The sequence below is a fragment of the Silurus aristotelis genome (genome assembly GCF_946808225.1).
Source record: "Silurus aristotelis genome assembly, chromosome: 7".
NCBI classification, from domain to species: domain Eukaryota; kingdom Metazoa; phylum Chordata; class Actinopteri; order Siluriformes; family Siluridae; genus Silurus; species Silurus aristotelis.
In genome coordinates, this window is record NC_139580.1 from 19,725,397 (window position 1) to 19,750,622 (window position 25,226).

Sequence of the window (25,226 nt, forward strand, 5' to 3'; positions counted from 1 at the left end):
TTTTTACAACATTGCACACAGATACACCGATAAGATATTACGATCTGGCAATCACATTCCTGTTGCTAAAGCAAATAAGGAAGTTCTCAACAATGATTTCTCTTTTAATTAGGCATTCCCATCAAACGAAAGCTAAACTCACCGTTGGAATTGTTGTTTAAGGCTTTAATTTGAAATATTTTTTACACAAATTGTCACCTTGCATCACTGCATTGTTGATGACCATACTCAAAACAGACACACCTTTGTTTAACTTTTTTTCTTTATCACTTTACACATGGAGACGTAAAAAAACTGCCTTGGGTTTCCTCTTTCAATTAGTTTCCTCTTTCACACCAAAATGTAAGATATTACATTAAAATGTTATTTACAGTAGAACATATTAAAAGTATCAAATGATTACAATTTAAAATGTAACATTTAAAAAAAAAATTATAATAAAATAAAACATTTTAGAACATAAAGTCATGGATACATTTAATAATAGACATTTTTGTTGGTTATTTAGTTTCCCTCACATTTCCCCAATGTAGACTTTCCCCCCACCTTCCCCCACTGAATAGTTTCTTCTGTCATGCAGTTGCTTTACCTCTGGTGTTGTTAGCTGGTTTGTGAGTTGCGGTTATTTTCATGTAGGTGCGTTAATGGAGCTTTCAGATACACACACTATTTATTTGACACTTGGTTATTGTTTGCATTTATCATTATCACCTACAAAGACCGCATTGCATTAAAGCCGTATTTTATGTAATGTGTCAATTTTAAATGAAACACATGCAGTTACCTTAAACAACACTTTTTGTATATTTATATAATTCTATATTTGTATATTGCCATATTTTCTTTGAAATATCAGATCTCTTTGTATGTGAATGTACCATTAATGCAACATGAAAGTAACTGATATAACACAACATATTCTGCCATACACTTTACTTCAGGAAGGAACAAATTAGAAGCTTATAGAATGTAGAAATAAATGGATTGCAGAAGAAGATTGTTTTCTATGACTGGCCCTTTATCAGTTTATGCACACTTCCTTTTCAAATGGTGCAAATCTTCTACAATGCCATCATTTTTTGGGTTTTTGAAGCTGGATTTGACTTTTGCAAATTAGAAGAGTTATGGTTTTGAAAGTGTTTTGGAGATGTGTCTCCTTTTTTTTCTTATCTTTCCACTTATATTACTTATATTACCTTCACTTTATATTACTTGTAATGCTTTCTAAAACGAGAGGCTGGGTGGGTGGACATGATCAAGCATGACATCGGCAAACTGCAAGGAGTTGACAAGCTTTGTAGAACAGACCTAGATGTTTATGCCAAAATGTCAAGGGCTGCCAAGCTTTTTTTTTTTCAGAGATAGACATCTATGTCTGTTCTACGAAGCTTTTCTATCACACTTTAACTTTTTGTTAAGAGTTAATATGATCTTTTCACAGCTTTGTGTTTGGAGGCTCCAATGTCAAATCAAAACAAGGCTGAGGATGACAATGTGAACCTGAGGTCTCGGGTATACCAGCACACATCTGCCGCCCTGCCTGCTGCTCTGATTTTCTTTGTAGTTCTTGCGCTGGGAATCTTTGCATTAGTAAAAGCCCGTGCCAGGAAGAGGCTATGCTGGAGCCACAGTTATGAGAGGCTGAGAGGGACAGCAGGTGCCAGGCCTGATCCACGCCCTATGCCCCATGGAGTACCTGAGCCTGAGGACAGCGGAGATGATGCAGATGTTGTGTACACAAGTCGGGATGGATCCATCTATCGTCGTTATGGATTCATGCACAAACCTGAGGAAGAGGAGGTGGATGAGGCCACTGAAAACACACTCCTCAACTGATCACCCCTCAAATTGTGATTCAGAGAGTTTCAAATTTTATATTCTAATTGTTTTATTTCCTATTAAATGAACGTTAGTATGCGCAAAATGTGTTTTCTCATTGTAAAATATTTTATATTTAAGCAAACCCCTATATAATGCACCTGTTTTTGTATTTGAAAATATAGATAAGAGAAATTGGTTTGGTCTCTGTTTTAAATCCTGTAAATAAAAAGATATCAATTAAAGTTTAATTCTTACATCTGTAGAAAATCATCTGTGGAACTGTATTTGAATGAATAAGTAGATAAACATTCTTTAGAATTCTGCCTTTAAGTCTTTCTTCTTTAACAATTGTTCCGTCTTCCTTAGAAGACACATTGAAATTTCTGTCATGTTCCATTCTGTAAATATATATTTTCAGTGAATTTCCTATTTAATTATAAAACAAATCATTATTCATTTACCATTTGTATTAATATAAAACCCATTGTACGTCTTTAAAGTGTACAAATTCTTGTGACATTTTTAATATAAGAAATGATGTAGTCCTGGCTTCTAAAACAGAAATGACATGAAGATGACCTTCACCCATATTTGTTAGGATTGACAAAAGTAGGTTATTTAATAGCATTCATTACTACAGTTATTCAGATTATGATCTTCTGTTACTGGTTTTAATATATGTTTAAAAGGAAAAAAAACAAAATCTCCTAAAGCAAATTTCTTACAGTTAATGTTGGATTCCGCTATGTCTTAATTAGAATAGTAATAAAGAATCATTATACATTATCACAGTTCATAAAAATGGTCAATGGTGTTTTTAGTTTGGGCTTGAGAAGAAAGATTGTTTAAAGTAGTTATAGGAAAAGGGACAGAGCCTAACAACAGGAACAAACAAGGAGCCGATCTGACAGATCAGGTTAAGTGTTCTTTTAAGATCAACGTCACATCAAATTTGAGATATTTTAAAACCTCCTCTTTACTATACACTTTTTTTCTTTTCTGTACATTTCTTTTATGTTTTTTCAATGTTCTGTTTGCTGACCAAACAGCATTTTTTCCTGTTGAAAAGCAAACATACTTTTAATTCTTGAAAAGCCACACCTACACTGTTTGTACATTAACAATGTAATTCAAATGAGAGCCTTCCCTTCCTACTCTGTGACTGGACTATTGTCAGTTATTACACACTTCCCTGTTCCTGTAGTGTTACACTCACTTTTTGTGAGTGTGATTTGCTGGTCTCCAAAGCTGAGTGTGACTTTTGACACATACAGCAATTTCACCTAAGAAATGGCTTTAAAGAAAACAGGGTTTTTAATGTATATCTCTTTATTTTTATTTACCTTTTCATTAATATACATTGTAATGAATTCTAGAAGAAAAAGCTGCTTACCGAAAAAGCGAACGGACATGGAACACCTGATCAAGCACACTGTTGGAGAACTGCAAGCTTGTTCAGCTATCCTCCAAGGAGACATGGATGGAGTCGACAGCAAAAACTTTAAAAAACTTCTTGCTGGGTGGAAAAAACATTCTCTTCTTTCTGAGTCCTTCTACCTAAATGCCACAAAGGATTGTGACAATTTTATCAGAGACAGGGGGTTTCTAACAGTTCCTCTGAGCAATGAGGAAAGAGACTTCCCAATCGCTTACTCCATGGTTATCCATGAAAAGATTGAGATGTTTGAGAGGCTCCTGCGTGCTATTTACACACCTCAGAATGTCTACTGTGTTCATGTGGACCAGAAGACACCTAAGATCTTTTTAGAGGCTGTAAGTGCGATTGTGTCTTGTTTGCCCAATGTGTTTGTGGCCAGTAAGTTAGAGAGTGTCATCTATGCCTCCTGGTCAAGAGTTCAAGCGGACCTAAACTGCATGGAGGATCTTCTCAAGTCTCCTGTCAAGTGGAGATATCTGCTCAACACATGTGGGGCAGATTTTCCCTTAAAAAACAATGTGGAGCTTGTTCGTGTTCTGAAAAATCTTAATGGAAGGAATAGTATGGAGTCTGAAGTTACAAGTCCACACAAAAAAGGCCGCTGGGAGTACCATCATAACATCACAACCACTGTGACTCGAACAGACATTAGGAAAACCCCTCCACCCATCAGCACCCCCATGTTCTCTGGAAATGCATACTTTGTTGTTACTAGAGAGTTTGTCGAACATATCTTTAAGAGTCCGGAGATCCAGAACTTTATGGAATGGGAGAAGGACACATACAGCCCGGATGAGCACATGTGGGCAACACTACAGAGAATGCCTTCGGTGCCTGGCTTCAACCCACCCAATGAAAAATATGACGAGTCGGACATGCTGGCCATCGCGAGGTTGGTCAAGTGGAGCTATCATGAAGGAAATGTAAATAATGGAGCACCATACCCACCGTGTACTGGGACACATAGGCATGCAGTGTGTGTTTATGGAGCAGGGGACCTGAACTGGATTATAAAGCAGAAACATCTCTTTGCTAACAAATTTGACCCAGAAGTGGATGACATTGCTATAAAATGTTTGGAGGCTTATTTACGGTACAAAGCACTTCATGGACAGTCTATACTTAACATAGATAAAGCTAAGATAATTAAATAATACAGCTACACCTTTATGACCTACTGTACAAGGATGTCTAATATTTGTTTATACAGTATGTATAGCTTATTTAAAGAAATATATTATTCATGAACCTTAATATTGTAAGTAATACTTCAAAGTAACAGTTGAAAGAATGTAAGATGAAGATAGTCAATCAGACAAAAAAAAAGTGCGTGTGTTGTGTGTTTCAGTCTCATTACAATAGTTGTAAAACTGTTTTTATTTCCTTTTTAATTTTTCTCTCTACTCCTAATATGTATTCTGTCTTAGGATATTTTATTTTATTTGCAACATTTGGGTATTAAATGTGCTTCATTTACTTACATTTGCACTAAGTTTATTTTTTATATTGCCATATATTTGTAAAACAAAACACTGCTTTATCATTACTTATAACATTGACAGGTAATACTAAGTAGTAAAACATTGTGCTATTTATGATATTGTAGCAAGTCAAATATATTGCAGGCAGTGTGTTTTAAAGCATGTGTTGACTTAAGATATCAGTTCTCATTATTAATAAGAGCTTCTTAGTTAAGCTTTCCATGTCTTAAAATTCCAAGACAAATTGTGAAATCGCTGCTGTGCAAGTGTCCCAATCCTGATTCTGGAAATCGGTTTACACAAAATTGAAGAATTTTACAAACATCCCTGATTATACTTAACTATTAATAAAAAATATTTGGAATTTGACTGGATAGATAATCTGACATATGCAGACTTATACTGGATTATTCATCAGAAGCACAGAGAGTTATATCGGACTACTTAGCAGAAATGAATAGATTTTTAGTTCATTAATAATCAGATGCAAACATAGCTTGAGCACCTTTATTCAATGGCTCTTGGATTCAATAGTTTTTACTTTGTTGCTTTTAATTTTTTTCCACCTTAATCATAAATGCAACAGTGTTGTGAAATATTTAGTGCCACACAGATATTATTGGACCAGTTGTACTGACAGAGTGTACAATGTACAAAAAATTTCTATCTGAGTGATTTACACACATATAATTAACTTGCTTCCTGATTACACAGGAAACCATGTATGTAAATACAAGTACTATTGTCATTAACATGCATACAGATAACCACGAGAGGCTTTTGTCTTTTACAAATTAAACACATGTCAAAAGGAAATAAATTACTGGGTTTTTTTTTTTTTTAGACACAACCCACATGCATCATTTACACTTGCCTATTTGCCCACATGGCAGGCACTTCACAGTAAGCATTGTAAGCAATATTATTCACTTCACCTACACAACCCAGCCATTAGGGGGGCACAAGCCAGTGTACTCTTAGTGCCGGTCCCAAGCCCGGGTAAATGGGGAGGGTTGCGTTAGGAAGGGCATCCAGCGTAAAACATGTGCCAAATCAAATATGCGGATCACAAATGAGAATTTCATACCGGATCGGTCGAGGCCCGGGTTAACAACAACCGCCACAGGTATCGTTAGCCGACAGGGTACCGGTGGAAATTGGGCTACTGTTGGCCGAAGGAGGAGAAGGAGAGGAGGAAGGCGTCTACAGAGATGGCAGGAAAAGGAGCAGTGTAGGAGAGTAGAGGTTCGGGTTGGTACTTTAAATGTTGGTACTATGACGGGTAAAGGGAGAGAGATAGCTGATATGATGGAGAGGAGAAAGGTAGATGTGTTGTGTGTTCAGGAGACCAAGTGGAAAGGGAGTAAGGCCAGGAACATTGGAGGTGGGTTTAAACTGTTTTATCATGGTGTGGATGGGAAGAGAAATGGTGTAGGGGTGATTCTGAAGGAAGCGTACAGTAAGAGTGTAGTGGAGGTGAAGAGAGTTTCTAATAGGGTGATGATCGTGAAGGTGGAAGTTGAAGGGATGATGATAAATGTCATCAGTGCCTATGCTCCACAAGTTGGCTGTGAGATGGAGGAGAAAGAAAGATTCTGGAGTGAATTAGATGAAGTGGTAGATGGTGTACCTAGGAAAGAACGATTGGTGATTGGGGCAGACTTTAATGGGCATGTAGGTGAAGGGAACAGAGGTGATGAGGAGGTGATGGGTAGGTATGGTTTTAAGGAGAGGAATGTGGAAGGGCAGATGGTGGTAGATTTTGCTAAAAGGATGGAAATGGCAGTGGTGAACACGTATTTTAAGAAGAAGGAGGATCATAGGGTGACGTATAAGAGTGGAGGAAGGTGCACACAGGTGGATTATCTTCTGTGTAGGAGATGCAACCTGAAGGAGATTGGAGACTGTAAGGTGTTGGCGGGGGACAGTGTAGCTAGACAGCATCGGATGGTGGTCTGTAGGATGGTTTTGGAGGCGAAGAAGAAGAGGAGGAAAGTAAGGTTTGAAAGAAGAATAAGATGGTGGAAACTGAAGGAGGAAGAGTGTAGTGTGAGGTTCAGGGAAGAGGTCAGACAGGGGCTTGGTGGTGGTGAAGAGGTGCCGGATGATTGGGCAACTACTGCAGGAGTGATGAGGGAGGCAGCTAGAAAAGTACTTGGTGTGACATCTGGAAATAGAAAGCAAGACAAGGAGACGTGGTGGTGGAATGAGGAAGTGCAGGAGAGCATTAGGGGAAAGAGATTGGCAAAACAGAAGTGGGATCGACAGAGTGATGAGAAGAGTAGGCAGGAGTACAAGGAGATGCGGCAGCAGGTTAAAAGGGATGTGGCGAAAGCCAAGGAAAAGGCATATGAGGAACTGTATAAGAGGTTGGACACTAAGGAAGGAGAAAAGGATTTATACCGATTGGCCAAGCAGAGGGACCGAGCTGGGAAGGATGTACTGCAAGTAAGAGCAATAAAGGATGGAGAGGGAAATGTGTTGACTAGTGAGGAGAGTGTGTTGAGAAGATGGAGGGAGTATTTTGAGCAGCTGATGAATGAGGAAAATCAGAGAGAGAGAAGGTTGGAGGATGTGGAGTTGGTGAAGCAGGATGTAGATAGGATTAGTAAGGAGGAAGTGAGAGCAGCGATTAAGAGGATGAAGAATGGAAAGTCGGTTGGACCAGATGACATACCGGTAGAAGCGTGGAGATGTTTAGGAGAGATGGCAGTGGAGTTTTTAACCAGATTGTTTAACAGGATTCTGGAAGGGGAGAGGATGCCTGAGGAATGGAGAAGGAGTGTGCTGGTACCGATCTTTAAGCATAAGGGAGATGTGCAGACCTGCAGTAACTACAGGGGAATTAAGTTGATCAGTCACACCATGAAGTTATGGGAAAGAGTAGTGGAAGCCAGGCTGAGAGAAGAGGTGACCATCTGTGAGCAACAGTATGGTTTCATACCGAGGAAGAGCACCACAGATGCCTTATTTGCTTTGAGGATGTTGATGGAGAAGTATAGAGAAGGACAGAAGGAGCTGCATTGTGTATTTGTGGATTTAGAGAAAGCGTACGACAGGGTGCCGAGAGAGGAGTTGTGGTATTGTATGAGGAAGTCAGGTGTGTCAGAGAAGTATGTGAGGGTGGTGCAGGACATGTATGAGGACAGTGTGACGGCAGTAAAGTGTGCAGTAGGTACGACAGACTGGTTCAGGGTGAAGGTTGGACTGCATCAAGGATCGGCCCTGAGCCCTTTCCTGTTTGCAGTGGTGATGGACAGGTTGACGGACGAGGTCAGACAGGAGTCTCCCTGGACTATGATGTTTGCAGATGATATTGTGATTTGTGGTGAGAGTAGAGAGCAGGTTGAGAAGAGCCTGGAGAGGTGGAGATATGCGCTGGAGAGAAGGGGAATGAAAGTCAGTAGGAGTAAGACAGAGTACATGTGTGTGAATGAGAGGGAGGGCAGTGGAGTGATGCGGTTGCAGGGAGAAGAGGTGGAAAAGGTGGAGGAGTTCAGGTACCTGGGGTCAACAGTGCAAAGTAATGGAGAGTGTGTTAGGGAAGTAAAGAAAAGAGTGCAGGCAGGGTGGAGTGGGTGGAGAAGAGTGACAGGAGTGATTTGTGATAGAAGAGTATCTGCAAGAATGAAAGGGAAAGTTTATAGGACTGTGGTGAGACCTGCGATGTTGTATGGATTAGAGACAGTGGCATTGAGTAAAAAACAGGAGGTGGAGCTGGAGGTAGCAGAGCTGAAGATGTTGAGGTTTTCGTTGGGAGTGACGAGGATGGACAAGATTAGAAATGAGTTTATTAGAGGGACAGCACATGTAGGATGTTTTGGTGACAAGGTGAGGGAGGCGAGATTGAGATGGTTTGGACATGTGCAGAGAAGGGACATGAATTATATTGGTAGAAAAATGCTGAAGATGGAGCCACCAGGTAGGAGGAAAAGAGGAAGGCCAAGGAGGAGGTTCATGGATGTGGTGAGGGAAGACATGCAGGTAGTTGGTGTAAAAGAGGCAGATATAGAGGACAGGGTGGTATGGAGACGGATGATCCGCTGTGGTGACCCCTAATGGGAGCAGCCGAAAGAAGAAGAAGAAGATTCACTTCACCTACACCTGGTTATGGCTGAGCAGTATATACAGGTGCATCTCAATAAATTAGAATGTGGTGGAAAAGTTTTTAAAAACATTTTTTAGTGAATTGTTGGCCTTCTGGAAAGTGTGTTTATTTTCTGTATATGTACTCAATACTTGGTAGGGGCTCCTTTTGCTTTAATTACTGCCTCAATTCGGCATGGCATGGAGGTGATCAGTCTGTGGCACTGCTGAGGTGGTATGGAAGCCCAGTTTTCTTTGACATTTTTTGGTCTCTTGTTTCTCATTTTCCTCTTGACAATACACCATAGATCCTCTATGGGGTTCAGGTCTGGTAAGTTTGCTGGCCAGTCAAGTAACACTATGGTCATTTAAGCAACTTTTTGTGCTTTTGGCAGTGTGGGCAGGTGCCAAATACTGCTGGAAAAGGAAATCTGCATCTTTAAAAAGCTGGTCAGCAGTAGGTTATTTGGTAAACAGGTGCAGTGACTTTGGTTTTTAAAAAACACAGTGGACCAATACCACTGTGTTGTGACATTACAACCCAAATCATCACAGACTGTGGAAACTTAACACTGGATTTTAAGCAGCTTGGGCTATGAGCTTCTCCACCCTTCCTTCAGTTTTGCTTTCAGTCACAAAGAGGACTTTGGACCACTGGGCAACAGTCCAGTTCTTTTTCTCTTTAGCCCACGTTGTCTGTGGTTCAGGCTTAACAAGAGAAATACAACAACTGTAGCCAAATTCCTTGACACGTCTGCGTGTGGTGGCTCTTGATGCCTTGACCCCAGCCTTAGTCCATTCCTTGTGAGGTTCACCCAAATTCTTGTATCGATTTTGCTTGAGAACCCTCTCAAAGATGCGGTTCTCTCTGTTGGTAGTCCATTTTTTTCTCCCACTCTTTTTCCTTCCACTCAACTTTCTGCTAACATGCTTGTATACAGCACTCTGTGAACAGCAGCTTCTTTTGCAATGAATGTTTGTGGCTTCCCCTCCTTGTGAAGGATGTCAATGATTGAAATCTGGACAACTTTCAGATCAGCAGTCTTTCCCATGATTGTGTAGCCTAGTGAACCAAACTAGAAGAACATTTTGAAGATAAGCTGATTGGCATGTCACCATATTCTATTTTGTTGTTTTTTTGAGATAGTGAATTGGTGGGTTTGTTAAATGTGAGCCAAAATCATCACAATTATAAAATGATATTTATTTTATAGATATTTGTTTATACTGAAACCACCATGTGAAAGACTGGTGTACAGTGTGTCATATATGTTTGCTGCTAAAACAAATAAACAAACAAGCAAACAAAAATGACCTCTGAGACAGAACAGCAGAAATCCACATCAGGTTTCACTCCTTTCATCCAAGAACAGGAATCTGAGGCCATCTTGGGAATGGAATAACTCAAAGTAGACAGAAGAAGACCGGAAAGTATCCAGGATCATTTTTCTGCTGATCTCCACCTGATGTGGTTTTAGCTGTTATAGCTCAGCATACTTTTCTTCTCACCATGGCTGTAATGAGGGAATGCATGAGTTACTATGTCTTTTCTGTCAGCTGAAACCAATCTGGATTTTTTTTTTTCTTCTGACCTCTGATTAACAGGGTGTTTCCACCCACTGAACTTTCCCTCACTCAGTTTGTGTTTGTTTCTGCACAGCCTTCTGTGTAAACTCTAGATACTTCTGTGTGTGAAATTCCAAAGAGATCAGTAGCATCCGGAATACTTAGACCAGCCTATCTGACATCAGCAACCATGCCATGATTTAAGTCACAGACATTACACTTTTTCTTCATTCTGGTGATTAATGTAAATTACATGATTTGAGGCACTGTGATGCTGCCACCTCACATGACTGGCTGACTCGATGACTGCATAAATTTAACTTAAATTTATATACTAAAATAAAAACTCTAACTTGATTGAGGGCTGTGGACCAAAAATGTGTTGCATCATACCAAACATGATATTAAAATGAAAGTTGCCATGCTTCATCTCATTTAGGATTTCGTAATATTAAAAAAAAACAAAAAACAAAAACATTACTGTGATCTGCTTAACTAATGCACTTTTATTGCTTTTCTCATACTATTTCAGATGACACTTATAGTACAATGAAAATCAATTCAATTAATTGTATAGTTAAATGCCTCATACAGAAATTGAGTGACCTCTAATGAGAGACATGAAGCTAGTTAGGGCTGGTGGCAGCTGGTTGGAATTATCCCTCCAATTTCGCGTCTTGCCAATTCCCTCTTCCTATATATGGCATAGCAAATCAAAGGTCACCACGAGTCAACTTTGGCCCGCAGAACCTAGTCGGGGCTTTTCTGGTATACATCCTGTATGTGTTCAGAACACTCAGTCGCCCTCTACTGGTCAAAGTGTAAAATTGTAGAATAAGTGAAATGTATTCATTAAAAAATTAGCCATCGATACAAGTTACTTATTTTTAAGCTACTACTAGGGGTGGCACGGTACATGGAAAAACACCCGAACCGTTCGGTTCGCTTGTCTCGGTTCGGTTCGTGTGTGCGTCGCACGGTTCGACGCATGCGCAATGTAGCCCCGTGCTCAGTTTCGCCTCAGACAGTTTAGCGTGAACATACATATAGACAGTAAAAGTTGAGTAAAGAGTGCTGCAGAAATGGCAAGTAGAGTAGATAATGAAGGCTGCACGGAGTTGGCGGATGCGCCCGCGTCGTTCAAATCCGGTGTGTGGGAACATTTTGGATTTCATGTAACTTACGATGACAACGGAAACAAATCAGTGGATAGAACTGCGACTGTGTGCAAGCATTGTGCAAAATGCATTCAATGTGCTAATGAAAACACTTCTAATATGACAGTTCATTTGAGAAGACTTCACGCCATTATGTCGATACAAACAGCACAAACAGGAGAGCCGGTTAGGAAACAACTTCTACTGTCCGCAGCATTTAAGCAGCCTCTCAGTGAGAAGTCGGACAGGGCGATAGCCATAACTAAAGCATTGGGAATGTTTATAGCAAAAGATGTGCAACCGTGCAGCGTGAATGAGTGTGAAGGATTTCGTCAGCTGATGAATGTAATCGAGCCGCGGTTTAATATTCCCTCTCGCCGACACTTTTTTTTTTTTTTGCCAAATAAACGAAAAGCATGTCATCATCAATGTCTTCTCTCTTGCTGTATTAAAATCTCACCTAGCTTTTACTCAGAGATGGTCATATTAATGTGCTTAAAGTCAGGTCAAATTCAGTTAGTGCATGATTACATTACAAAAATGTTAATACTGTATCCTAAATTGTGGATAATAAGCTATAAATTAAACGCTGAAGGAACTTTTTGGAGTGTTGAAGATTAAAATAAAAAAATAACAAAAAGAACTGTACAAAACCGAAAACCGTGACCCTAAAACCGTGATACGAACCGAACTGTGGGTTTTGTGAACCGTGCCACCCCTAGCTACTACTATTACAAAGTTTGTAGGTCTGAGCACCAGCACACAAAGTTTAAACAAACAATATTTTTGACTAACATGAAAGAAAAAAAAAATATATATATATATGTCTGCCAAAAAAAAAAAGAAATTAATATGCCAAAATATAGGTTTAATACTATAATAAATCCCAATAAACACAGCATTCTTTTGCATATTCAACCAGGCTGGTAGGTCGAATATGGATATGATAAAGTGCCCCTTAGGGTGTATCGGAAAAGATAGATAGATAGATAGATAGATAGATAGATAGATAGATAGATAGATAGAGAGAGAGAGAGAGAGAGAGAGAGAGAGAGAGAGAGAGAGAGAGAGAGAGATAGATAGAGAGAGAGATAGAGAGAGAGATAGAGAGAGAGATAGAGAGAGAGAGAGATGGCCAAAGCACATTTGTTGCTGCCAGGGTTGTCTGTTGATTTGTAAAAAACTTTCTTTTGGTTTAATTGGCAAAACTTGCACGATGCAATGGTACTTGTTTATTGGTATTATTTCGCTTTCAATCATATAACAGAATATCAAGATATCAGCAAACAGGTGGTACATTCATTGGTCTGTTTAACAGAGAACAATCCAATTTGCGTTGACATGGTACAAGACAGTTCATTACATCATGGAGAAATATTTTAATTACATGCAGTTAGTGTAAGGCACAGGGAGGAAATAAAAACATCTAAGTCAAAATGTGTAGTATTTGAGGCAATGCTACAGAAGCTGGCCAAAATTCATAGCTTTAAAAAAAAGAAAAGAAAAAGGTTTCACACAGTGAGAGAATGATCTTTAATATTAGCACTTTCAATACAAACTGCATGAACTTTCTTTTGCAAAGTTCATGCAGCTGCATTTCAAAACAAGTTTGATCTAAAACTGACTGGATGATTAAGCAAAGTGCTACTTTAATTATTTAGGGTTAAAACTGTTCAAATATCTTGACAATGACTTGATTTTTGACAGACTGCAGTAAAATAAATTCATCATCCATCCACCCAAAAATCTAGCTTTTATAAAATGCTTTGCTGGATCTTTAAAATTATTAAACTGAATCAGCAGGAGAGTCAAAACATGTGAGAATTGAAAAGCACTAGAATTTAAACAGTTCACATTGGAGAAAACTGCATCATGTCCATTTTTTGGACTCAAAAACTGAGTGCATCATTACTTGGTAAAACTGAGTGGTTATCAGGTGTCTTTATGAAATAGAATGTAAAACATTTTCCAAATGTAATAAAGTTTATAAAGACCTGCAACATATAATGTTCTACATTAAGCACTGTGTAAAGTCATAACAGGTACTTACAGTCTTATTGGCAAAGAAAAAGACTTTTTTTTTTTTTTTTTTTTGTATTGTGGAAGCTTTACTTGGAAGAACATAACAGACAGGAAAAACACACCCCAAATTGTATGCTACAGAGATCAACACAAGCTGTGACTATAAAAGTAAACTTTTAAAGTGACCCATTTATTCAGGATCATTCCTAAGAGGCAATGAACAATACTCCTAAATACAACATCTTTGATTTCCACCAATAACCAGTAACAAGTATGATGTGAGATTTCAACAAGTCAAAATAACACCATAAAGGACTGTCCAAAGCAAAAAAATATATATATTAATCTTTTCTCCTTTATCACCATTTGAATATAAATATATTTTAAATGTAACGCAGAACGTTCATCACCTAACTTGAAAACCATGTGTCTTGAACAACAAGGAGAAGCAACAGGAATTACTGACAAGAATGACAACTGACTCCAAATTCATACATGTAAGATTATAAAAAATACTTAAAGCACAGCATTGAGATTTCAAATTGTGTTTGCACACTAATACAATAAAGGATAAAAGTCCAACCATGTAACAGGCAATGGAGTTTTGGAAGGCACAAATTTAGTTTTTCCAACAGAGAGACATACAAAAACCGAAACTTTATTATCCTCCACCTCTTATTTCCTCTTCATCCTCACTCTGTGCCTCTCTCCCCTTTGCCATGCATTTCTTGGTCAATCCTAGGAAAGAAAAGGGTGAAGTTACAATGAGAGAAGGGCAGATTAACCATATCAACTTTCAGGCTTTATGCAAAAAAAAAAAAAAAAAATCATCATATACCATATAAATTAGGTACATGTTTCAAAATGGCCAAACAGCAACAGTTACAGCGGTCAGATTTATAATGTTATAGCATTTCTTTTTTTTTTTTTAAGAAATAAGACAGAAAGCCATATAACAGTGAATGTTAGTTTTTGATCACGGGGTGTTTTTTTTGGAATTCAAGTTGAACAAAGCAGAACAAACAAGCAGAGAAGTAAGGATCAGGTGTAAATATCGGATAATTAGACACAGATTTGTTGCAGGAACCCTTTTCATGTGTACGATATTGTGCAATGGAGACCTCATTTGACGTGGAATGAAACAAAAATTCTACGTCATCTGTACGCGTATGCGAATTCTGTGTATGCGAAATTCAATGTATTAAAAAAGTTTGTTGATTGTCACATCTTTAACTCACATGAAAAGGGTCTAATTCATTAAATTTACAGGATCTGCTCAGACAAAAAGACTTCTGAAACAACGAACATATTCAGAGCTCTTTGCATGACTGTGATTAAAGATACCACACCTGAATTTAGCCAAAGAAGTATTCAGGTTATCCAAAAGGACAACCTATTGCAATACAAGTTGAACTGGAATGTCTGCACAAACTACACGTCTATAGCTTGCCGCACAGGGCTTGGTAAAAGGTGAGGCATGCAAACCTGCTGTGAAGCATGCATTTCAAAAAAATACCTCATGTGGCAGAAGACCAACTGGCACCATTTGTGACTAAAGTCCTGTATTTCATCACCTTTTTATACAATTTTTTGTTGTTGTACATACCATTCAGTTTACACTTTACATTGTGGTAATAATCATCATCATCCAAATCTGTATCTTTTATTTCGAGAAAAGATGGACAAGGTGATATATATTTGTAGGGGTTATAAAACAAATCAAGCACTGTAGACATTAGAGGCTTCCATTATTCCCTCTAAGGAATTCTGTGACATTGCTTTCCATGATTTGGTGAATTTAAATGAGGACCTATCAGTAATTTAGCTTAAAAAGACAAAGTGCTGGTATTAGAAGCAGCATTACTTAAAAATCTGTAAATCATCCATCATAAACAAAGCATGCAGTGACTGGACATGACAGCAGTTTTTCATCCAGCAGCAAACGTCACATGCGTGGTTATTTTTAATGGTGTTCCTCAAAACAGTAAGGGTTAGTTTGTGCAATGCAGGTAATAATGGAGACCTGGCAGAAGCTCTAGTGTGAATTATACAGATACCTTTTATGTGTTTTCCTATTTTTTTCTTCATCAAACCTTAGAAGAAGGGCAGGGAGAAGGGTTAAGGTAGAAGAGAGCTTCTGAAGGTTTAAACAGCCAACAGCAGACAACCATACACTCTACTGTCAAAAAGAGACGTGCTTCAAAGCTCTTGGATGCAGACAGAATTCTTGTTAAAACTATTACAGCGTTGTAATAAAATTACAAAAGAATTCAACAGTGAGTGTAGATGGTTTTAAATATTTGGTTGCGTTTTCCTGCATAAACCCGTAAACAAATAGCTTCTGTATTTACCACACCACAGAGAAAGAACGCTCCCCACTGTGAACAAAGCTGAGCTACATCCTTTTCACTCTATACTTTCCTGTTACATGACTTAGTTATACTTGCTGACAGTTATTTGCCTTTATGCCATAGGATTCTTTTATTAGTCAGAAAACTGGCGTAACTTGGGCAAAAGGGTTTGCTTGATGGCGTAATTCAAAATTCAGACATGAGCCCTTTATCATCAATGTGCATCACAAACACTGACTGAGCAAATGATCTCTTTCAGCTCATGGCTTTTCATCTTTTTTTTTATCGCTTATTTTCTTACATAGACATTTATTTGACATGTAAAAGGAGAAAAGTAAAAGTCTTACTTGTATTTCACCCCTCCTAACTGCCAAGGCAGAAACCTTAACTGGATTATGTTGGATACCTGATCTCTTAGTGGGGCTCCACTCAAGATTTCAGTTCAGTACCACAACCCCTAAAAATGTCTTCCCATTTGTCCTCGCTCTAACATCATAAGCATCTTATGATATACACAGATAGTCATGTTGTCTTTGCTGGACAGAGGCATTTACACAAGGTCCAAATTATGTGCCTCTACCAGAGTTCTGAGCTTTTAGCTGCATACATAATAGTGCATGGCCTCAAACACTCAGTAAAACAAATGCAATTGAGAATACAAGCCGCCCTAGTATTCAAACGTGAAAGACATTATCACACTTGCAGAATGAGTCCTGGGTTATGTGTGGACATGCTAGTATATGAGAAATGTATACTTAAGAATTACTGAAAGGAATGCTAGGAAACCGAGTCTTTGATGCTGCTACTTGTATTATTTCTGCACCCTTTTTTAAGTTCCATAAAGATAACATCAGTCCTCACAATAAACTACAAAGATTTCCTGAACAACTTTCCTGTCATTTACAAAGTGGGTGGGTTCCTCATGACATAGGGTCTTTAGTAATTAGGATCGATATTCCTATGAAAGTTTCCAGTAAAAAAACATGACCGTACTGTATCGCACATTTATAGTAATGTATTTTATAACGCTGGGTACTCTTAAGAGTTGCACTGTGGTCCTGGACAAATGTCTTTCTAATGCATATATGCTATATAGAGGAATGACAATGAAACCCCAGGTGAAAGCTTAATACAAGCACTTTTTAACTAGAAAGGTCTTGACATGTGTGCACATATGGATAGGAATTGTCCAGGGATCCAGGTAATATTCAAAACACATTTCACGTCCCTCTAACAACAATCTACTATTATAATAATCATATGTGCAAACAAGGAGAAAAGCTCATATAAAATTCACTTACTGCTTGATGCATTCTGGTATAGACACATATTCCATTGGCACAAGCTCAGCAAGTTCTGCCAGACTGTAGACAAACTTTATTTTTTGGCTAAATTTGGAGCTGAAAGAGTAACAGACACATTGAAAAGACTGATTAAAAAAAATCCAGTTTTGTGACAAATAATATGATACACTGACATGGCAAAGAATTAGGACTGACCTTATGAAAGGTTTTGTGATGGTCAGGAGTGTGCGAATGAACCAAGAAGGGTGGACAATGATCAAAGACTTCAGATTCTTCCTTAATCTATAAGCATGAATGTGACAAATCTCAACAAAGCATAAAAACACATAATAGATCAAATATACATTGCAAACATTGCTAAATTTGTGAGGACAGCCAGTTAAGGTACAAAAAATATGCAGATCAATAATATGGACTTTTTAAAAAGCATCAAGACTCAGACACTTGCAAAACTTACCTGCGGTCTATCTGTTGATAGCACTTCCTCAGCCAGCCCACACTGGGCATCTTTCGGCGCGAGGTTGCACCATTCAGGTAAACGATCATGTAGTTTTCAGCCACCAGCAGCTCCAGAGTGCCTATTACATACCTGGTTCCAAAAGAATAAATATTTTTAGGTTCTTTATTATCAGAATGCTTCAAATATACTAATAAAGCAAAAAAAAAAAAAACCCACATAAAATATAGCAGCCAGTTAAAGTCAAATGATTTATCAGTAACTAGAGTGAACTCACTTGAAAAGATTGTCCATGATGTATCTATAGTTTGGTTGATTGCTCTCAGGCATGAAGCAAACCGCAAAGACAATAATAGCATTTAGTCCATCCCCATAGTAACCTATAAAAGTGGGAGGCATGTCTGAAAGTAACTGCAAACAATGCTTACCACAGAAAAATTATCAACAGCCTGTTATAGCCACATAAGCCAATACAGCTTACTCAGAATGGTGCAATGAAGAAAAACAACAGAGGGGATTATACTAAACTAACTCAGGTATTAGGATTATGTTCCTAATATAGAGTAGTTTTGTGAGTGTAGTTCTGAGGGCATAAGGGGTTCTAGACAATTAGTAAATGAATAGATAATCAAATTCAATTATCCCCAACAGTAATTTTTTGAGGCAGGTTTTTTGCTGACCTCCATGACTGATGACCCTTTTGTAGGGCTCAATGGCCCTCATATCGACACGGTGATCCTGTTCTCCAATTCGAAAAATCCTCCACCGTCGCCCATCTTCACGCTCATCATACGCTGAATATTCATTCACTGATTCCACACCTTTCTGCAGCATGTCAGTGCTTTTGGGTTTTGGGAGATCATCTGAAAGGAAGGATTAAAAGAGTCAGAGACACAACATCTATAAACATTTTAGACACATAAAATACAAATTCCTCCAGCACTGATGATTACTGTCCTGGAAAGCCAATTAGAAAAAAATTAAGGAAATTGTTAGTTGCTCTGGATAAGAACTTCTGCTAAATGGCATAAATATAAACAAATAAATATGTATTTTATATTTCATATACATATACATATATACATATACATATATATATATATATATATATATATATATATATATATATATATATATATATATATATATATATATATATATATAAATTCTGCATATATTTGTCTTACGTCTCAACTATTGCTTACAATGTCTGAGAAAGACTTAATTTGCTCAAACACCATCTACTTGATGTACGTCATAAAGGAAATTCAAAGAAACCACTACTCTAACCAAGACCATTTAACACCAATCAAATAGTATTCAATTAAATCACTTGATGAATATCTCTTCAGAAGAATTTCAGAATAAATGCTATAGTAACTAATGGAAAACTCTTTATCAAAAACAAACATTTGTATGAATATTTTGCTATACTATAATGACAGGCTTCATTGAAAGTTTCACAAAATATTAGTTATTATGAACTAGGTGATTTACAGATACTGATTTATGACCATGCAACAGTGATACATTCTGATAACAAAATGAAAAAAATCAGCAATGGACCACTGAATTGACTCCAAATCACAGAGTGCTAAATCATTCAACAAGCATGTGTAAATTAAATAATAATAATGAATCAACAAATAATATGAATGTGCAAAATCAACTTGGAACAGATTTAGCATGAACAGTCACCCAGGTAATCTTACCACAGAAAGCAGGCCAGAGGCCTACTCCCAACCACTAGGAGGAAACAATCCATCCAGGATAGTGAGAACATGGCAGCAGAGTGGAAACACAAAACAAGAACACTATTTAACCATGAGGTAATATGTTAGGGGTTTTTTTTGGATTCACTTTCCTGATGAGATAACACTTGAGAATGGCTGCAGGAGTATTTATCTGGCGGTAGGACTAAAAAAGGGACTCTTGAGATATTGCAGACCTAAGAAGTTATCAAACAGAAGAAGTACAAGCTATTTTTTTCCACTCTCACCTTCCCATTCAAATTCATTGCTGTTATCTGACGGGGTGTCCATGCCGTCCAGGTCTAACTCTGTGCTTTCATCCAGCTCATCAGAAAGCAAAGAGCCATCACTGCGATCGAGGTTCAGACTGATATCTGGGGCCAAAAGTCTTCTTTTTGGGTTCTTGCCATGTGGAGCTATGGAAAAGTTTAGATTGAGGATGAGCAATTAAGGGATACTAATATTACACCTTGAAAGGATTTTTAAAGGTTCATAAACTTGCAATCTTAAAAAGTATTTTTATGGTGGGTCATTTTAGTCAACATTTGCACAATGCAAAAAAATTTTTTTAAAAGCAGTGTATTTATGGCCCATACCGGAATCTTCCTCTCCAGGTGTGTGGGTGAAGAGATGTTCATCAAGGTGGATCTCCCCTTCTTCCGGTAGTGGTCTGTAAATGTATTAAAAAATAGTAAAACAAATAAATGGGTTTAATATACCTGGTCCACATATATTCATATAGAATCCACTATTAAGTAACCCCTTATATCCTAAAGTAACCCCATTAATGTTCTAAATCCTCAGATATAGTGAAACAATCCTTTTAAAAAATCACTGTCCTGATATTTAAATAACCTCTAATAAAATTATATTTAAATAACCTTCATCTAAATGCATCTTCATTTAGCATTTATTATTTATTTACCTGGGGAAGTCCTCATCTTGCCACTCCTCTTTGAAATCCATTCCTTCCATTCGCAATCGAGCCTCTGTAGTGCTGGCTGACTCCTGCCTCTCAAAACTAAAAGGGAATAACAAAGAGGCAGCGATCTTGGCATTAACAGACAGCTTGCTTACTTTAAACCCCAACCTTTGTTGCAGTCAGTGTCTGTGGTTTAGCAGGTGATACACTCGCAACAAAACTAGGCTTGCTGAGCCTCAATGTGACTCACTGCTGCATCTCCACCTCTGCCATTTTACAATCATTCTGAACTTGTCTCTGGAGTTGAGCAGGTTTACTGTTTCCTAGGAAGGCTTTCTGATTGAAGAGCTGCAGACCCTGACCGTGACATTAGTGTTTGTCATGTAGGCAACTGCTAGCAAACACACTTGCTTTGGATTCTCTACAGTGTAAAGGGCTTACCAAAAATAATATAAACTTCCACAGGGCTTCTAAAAAAAAAATAAAAATTAAAAGGAGATGAAAAATGAAAGGAGGGGCAGGGGAAATATATCTACATTCTTGCAGATTTCTTATAGGCTGAATCTTAAATGGTTACAAAAGAGAATCAACATAGAAGTTTTTCTATTTGATAATAAAAGCATTGGCAGTAGAATATTTGAAGGGTATTTTTTAGAACTTTTGTCATACGTACTTCTAATGGAGGTGTAATCTACTAGTGACAGTGAAAAAAATCATAGCATTCCTAATGATTAGAATTATTTTTTTTTTCTTTTAATTTTAATGCTGTGATAGATGATCTTATTGTAAAAAAAAACTTTTAAATGACTTAGACAAAGCATCATTGAATTTATCTAAAAGATCATTATGTAAAATAAAAACAAGCATTCATATAACTAGCTATCCATTTAGGAGGTGGGCTTCAGATGTGAGGATGGAAGAATACAAACAGTGGCTCACTGTCTAAACTAATTACCATGCCGTCCATGCTCGCTACCACACTGTCATTCCTAGTAGAAGTTCAAATAAAGCTAACCAACAAACCTTCAACAAGACCACTTTTAAGCTCATACACTACTGATACCTCAGTATCAACCAACAAATGAATCAACAATTCCACTATTTGTTTGTCAAACTGTCAGCATGTTCATGATTGTCAGGCCTGGTATTGCATCTGACTTCCTAATTTACACCCACTGAGAAAATGAGCCGATTTCATTAGGTGATTTCGTAATGTTTAATTTTAGATGTATTAAGCGAGAAACGAAAATGCAGCCTGGATGTCAGTGTGTGCTTTAAGATTAAAACAAGACACTGTTAGTGGGGTAAAATAGCATTTTATCTTATAAAACCTGATCTACATCATTTTTGCAGTAAACCTCATGTACTTCACATCCTGACTTCTTAATACTTCCATGCTCTGTATTTACATGTACAGAAAATCAGGACTAAAACCACACACACACACGCGCACATATTAGGGCTGTCAAAATTAACCGATTTAAGAACGTTAACACAAATTTATTTTAACGGCACTAATCTAATTAACATGTAATTAATGCAGCACGCATTTCTGTAACCATTTTTATTCAAAATATAAGTATAAATAAATATAAAATAGGCAAAATTTAAACCTTCAATACAACACACATGTATTTACTTTACTCCACTAAAAAATAGTTTTTTCTCACTAAACATTTGTTTTACTGATGCGCCAAGTCTCAAAAGCACCAAAATCGACATGAAGCACACATCCGACAATTTAAACCGTCCGTGTGGAAACAAGCAAAAGTTCCGTTTGGTGTCCTGATGACATGTAATTTAAAACACCATAATTACTTTCAAAGATTTACAAGAATATTTTGTCTTCATGCTCTATGGTGAGTATGGTTTTACTAATAATGAACATAGATTTGCATAAAGCATCCATATTTATCCATGTCCATGTTCATTAGAGCATTAAAAACTTTAAAAAATTTATTTAATAAAGATTTAGAACAGATAAAAATGCGTGATTAAGTTGTGATTAATCACAATTAAATATTTTTATTATAATTATTCGATTGACAGCCCTTATCCTATATAAGGTGTGTACACACACACACACACATATATATATATATATATAAATGTTGTATTTGTTTGTTTATTTTAAGGCTCTATGATCCACTTTACTCTCTACAGATCTTCTCAGCTATTTTATCATTTGTGGATTTTGCTGTTTTGATCCACAAAATTGCTCAACATATTGACAGACTTTTTGGACTTCAGGTAAAATAAAAGAAATAGGAAAAAGATTTACTTGCCTTTGGTTAAGTTTATCAACATATTAGTTAGTAGCCAATAATTGATTAAACAAATAAACTGACATTTATTTGACATTCTGGCAGTTAAATAAGAAAATCAAAACTATGACTCCACATACCATTTATGAACATCTTTACATCAAAACTGCTGCACAAAACATGTTAGCACAACATTGTTTCAGTATTGGTACCACAACATTCATAAAATGTATATATAATTAACTGAGCATTGTTACTTATGCATAAGCACATTGATACTTAAATATTTCCTGATCCTCTAGCTATACCCCTGCAACTAGTCAGCTTTATTGATGTTCAGTTAACAGCACACCGCAGAATTAAATAATGCCACAGAAATATGCACATGCATGTAAAGATGCATTCATCAGTCTGGGTGATGAAGAACCTGTGCACTTGTATACCTCTGCTAAAGACACAAATTATTATCTTATTCATGAATGTCTTGCATTTGTATGTCCTAATCTCCCACCCACCCCCAAGCATGGTCATTTTTAGAAAGTTTTTGTTTACATACACTACAATTCCTTCCACAATATATTATTTCATGCTAACTTTTTAGAGCGCAGTGTCCCAGGCACCCTGTCCTGCACATTTTAGTGTTAATCGTTCTTTAAAACATCTGATTAATAGCCATTCCTCAGCTAAAGTGGGTGTGTCAGGGCAGGGAAAACTGTAAAATATACTTCTGTTGTGAATACTGCATTATGTGAATTAGGCATTAAATACAGTAAAATAGAAAGATTAGCAACAAAAATGTATTTGCCCCAATGTTAAGTGACTGAGTAATGATGTCCTGACAAAAGCAGCATCTGTGAGTTAATGTATGTGCTTTCCTCCACGTTACAATGCCCTGTGATACAGCACAAACAAGAAGAATGACTGGTTTCATATCGCTCGGAAGGAATTGGGCAAAACTCTACAAATGTAACATATATATATATATATATATATATATATATATATATTTTTTTTTTTTTTTTTAAGTTCACCTATGTGTTGAGAGGCTCAAGGTATGATCGGTGCCTCCCTACTTCACTGTGGTATAAACAAGAAACCAAAATATTTTCACTGTTCATCATCATAAGAGAGATTTAAGCAGTGGTACTATGGTCCACAGATATATCCAAAGGTAATGTTGTATGCACTTATGTTTATTAAATAAATCTCTGCTGAGTTGGCTGGTGGCATTTACCTTTTAATTGAAAGGTACAACAGGTAACAGAGGATGCACAAATAATGATAAAACTATATATATATATATATATAAAAAAAAAAAAAAAACCTGACAATTTCCATATCCAGTGCAGTTAAACAGTGAAGTGTTTATGCTTGCAGTAAGCTTGTTATTAATGTAAGGCTGTACACAGAGAGGGTGAAAGTGGACCATGAAGCTGGGGAGATGTGAAGAGACATTCTCTCTGTCCTACCTGCCATTGTGCTCCTGTGCAGAGCGCGTGTGCGGGAGCTTCACCGGAGAGCTGGAGTGTGTCTGCTCTGCCTCCTCACTCTGGCCCTTGTTTGTGCTTTCTGTTGATTTGCTGGCTCTGGATAATTCAGACTGATCACTTTTATCTGTAGAAGTCATTTCCTCTGTCAGCGTGTTTGCATCGCTTCCGTGTTCGGACTTGTTTTCCAGCGGCGCACTGATTCTGGGTGTGTCGGACTCAACGCTGCTCTCATTAATGACCGGGTTTTCTGGGCCGGACTGCGTCGTGTCGCTTTCGCTCGCATGAGCAGCCATTGAGCGAGTCTGAGCTGGACAATTGTGTTTAATAAAAAATAAAAGAAGAAGATCTGGGGAAGGGCAGAAATGGAAGCTTCACCAGCACCCCGACACGAAAAATCCAGTGGGACCAACTAGCTTAGCCTAGCTTCTCAGAGCCAGTCAGGGAATTCTTCAGCTCGGCCTAACAGCCTTCCACCTAATCATAACACGAATTTATAACCAGCTTTCTCAAAACACACCGCAGACACATGTGCATATTATCTACTACGAGAAACCAGCAGTTTTTGATGAAAGTCCAGCGTCCGGCTTTGTTGAGCTTCTTTTCCGACTCTTCCTTCCTGCAACAGAAGTGTTGACGCCACTTCAGCTAGTCAGCGAAACTCCGGTTTACTGTTGACACACAGGAACTGACAGTCACAGCAACCTGGTCAGAGAACTCCCCGAGACCCATACGATCAATAGATTCCACAATAATGATCTATCTGTAAGACATTATTCACTGCTGGACCGAGTAAGAGCCTGACCGACACTCTCTCAGTGGCATGATGAGCGCCGAGTCTCCCTACAGCTCGACAACAAAACTGCAACTGCGTTTATTCCACAGCAAAAGTCCCTCTGCTGCAACTCACAGTCTCAATGTTACACCAAGACTTTTCAATACGGTTTCATTTCCATGTGTACACAATGTACTTTGTACCAAAGCAGCTTTATAGCGATAAAGAGGATATAAAATTTGAATTTATATGTTAGTGCCTATAAGTTTATGCCTTATGAGCAGGACAGTGACAAGGGCTAAAAAAATAAATAAAAACCTAGATGGTTTGAGGAAGAAACCTTG

General features: G+C 37.6%; 3 protein-coding genes across 5 annotated transcripts in view; 2 read left to right on the forward strand and 1 right to left on the reverse strand.

Moving 5' to 3' along the window:
- LOC310729263 (cysteine repeat modular protein 2) overlaps positions 1–2,070 on the forward strand; it is a 25,711-nt gene extending 23,641 nt beyond the window's left edge. Inside the window, exon 16 of the mRNA XM_083547353.1 lies at positions 1,442–2,070. Within this exon, the coding sequence (XP_083403479.1) occupies positions 1,442–1,836 (395 nt within the window). The 3' untranslated portion in view covers positions 1,837–2,070. The remainder of the gene's footprint in view (positions 1–1,441) is intronic.
- Positions 2,071–2,973: 903 nt separating this feature from the next.
- gcnt3 (glucosaminyl (N-acetyl) transferase 3, mucin type) lies at positions 2,974–4,629 on the forward strand. The gene has a single exon (XM_083547354.1). The coding sequence runs from the start codon at positions 3,112–3,114 to the stop codon at positions 4,411–4,413; it is 1,302 nt and encodes a 433-aa protein (XP_083403480.1). The 5' UTR covers positions 2,974–3,111; the 3' UTR covers positions 4,414–4,629.
- Positions 4,630–12,758: 8,129 nt separating this feature from the next.
- Positions 12,759–25,200, reverse strand: bnip2 (BCL2 interacting protein 2; the record flags this gene model as incomplete). Of its 3 annotated transcripts, XM_083545896.1 has the most annotated exons (11): positions 24,090–25,008; positions 20,360–20,455; positions 20,031–20,104; positions 19,683–19,850; positions 18,364–18,546; positions 17,961–18,063; positions 17,684–17,815; positions 17,422–17,508; positions 17,224–17,322; positions 15,629–15,664; positions 12,759–14,309 (listed from the first exon to the last, which is right to left on the reverse strand). In XM_083545896.1, the coding sequence occupies exons 1-11, from the start codon at positions 24,401–24,403 to the stop codon at positions 14,264–14,266; spliced, it is 1,338 nt and encodes a 445-aa protein (XP_083402022.1). In that variant the 5' UTR covers positions 24,404–25,008. The 3 variants fall into 3 exon arrangements, with proteins under 3 accessions (XP_083402022.1, XP_083402023.1, XP_083402024.1); XM_083545897.1 differs by lacking the exon at positions 15,629–15,664 and having other exon boundaries at positions 24,090–25,200; XM_083545898.1 differs by lacking the exons at positions 12,759–14,309; positions 15,629–15,664 and having other exon boundaries at positions 17,220–17,322.
- Between the last annotated feature and the right edge of the window lie 26 nt (positions 25,201–25,226).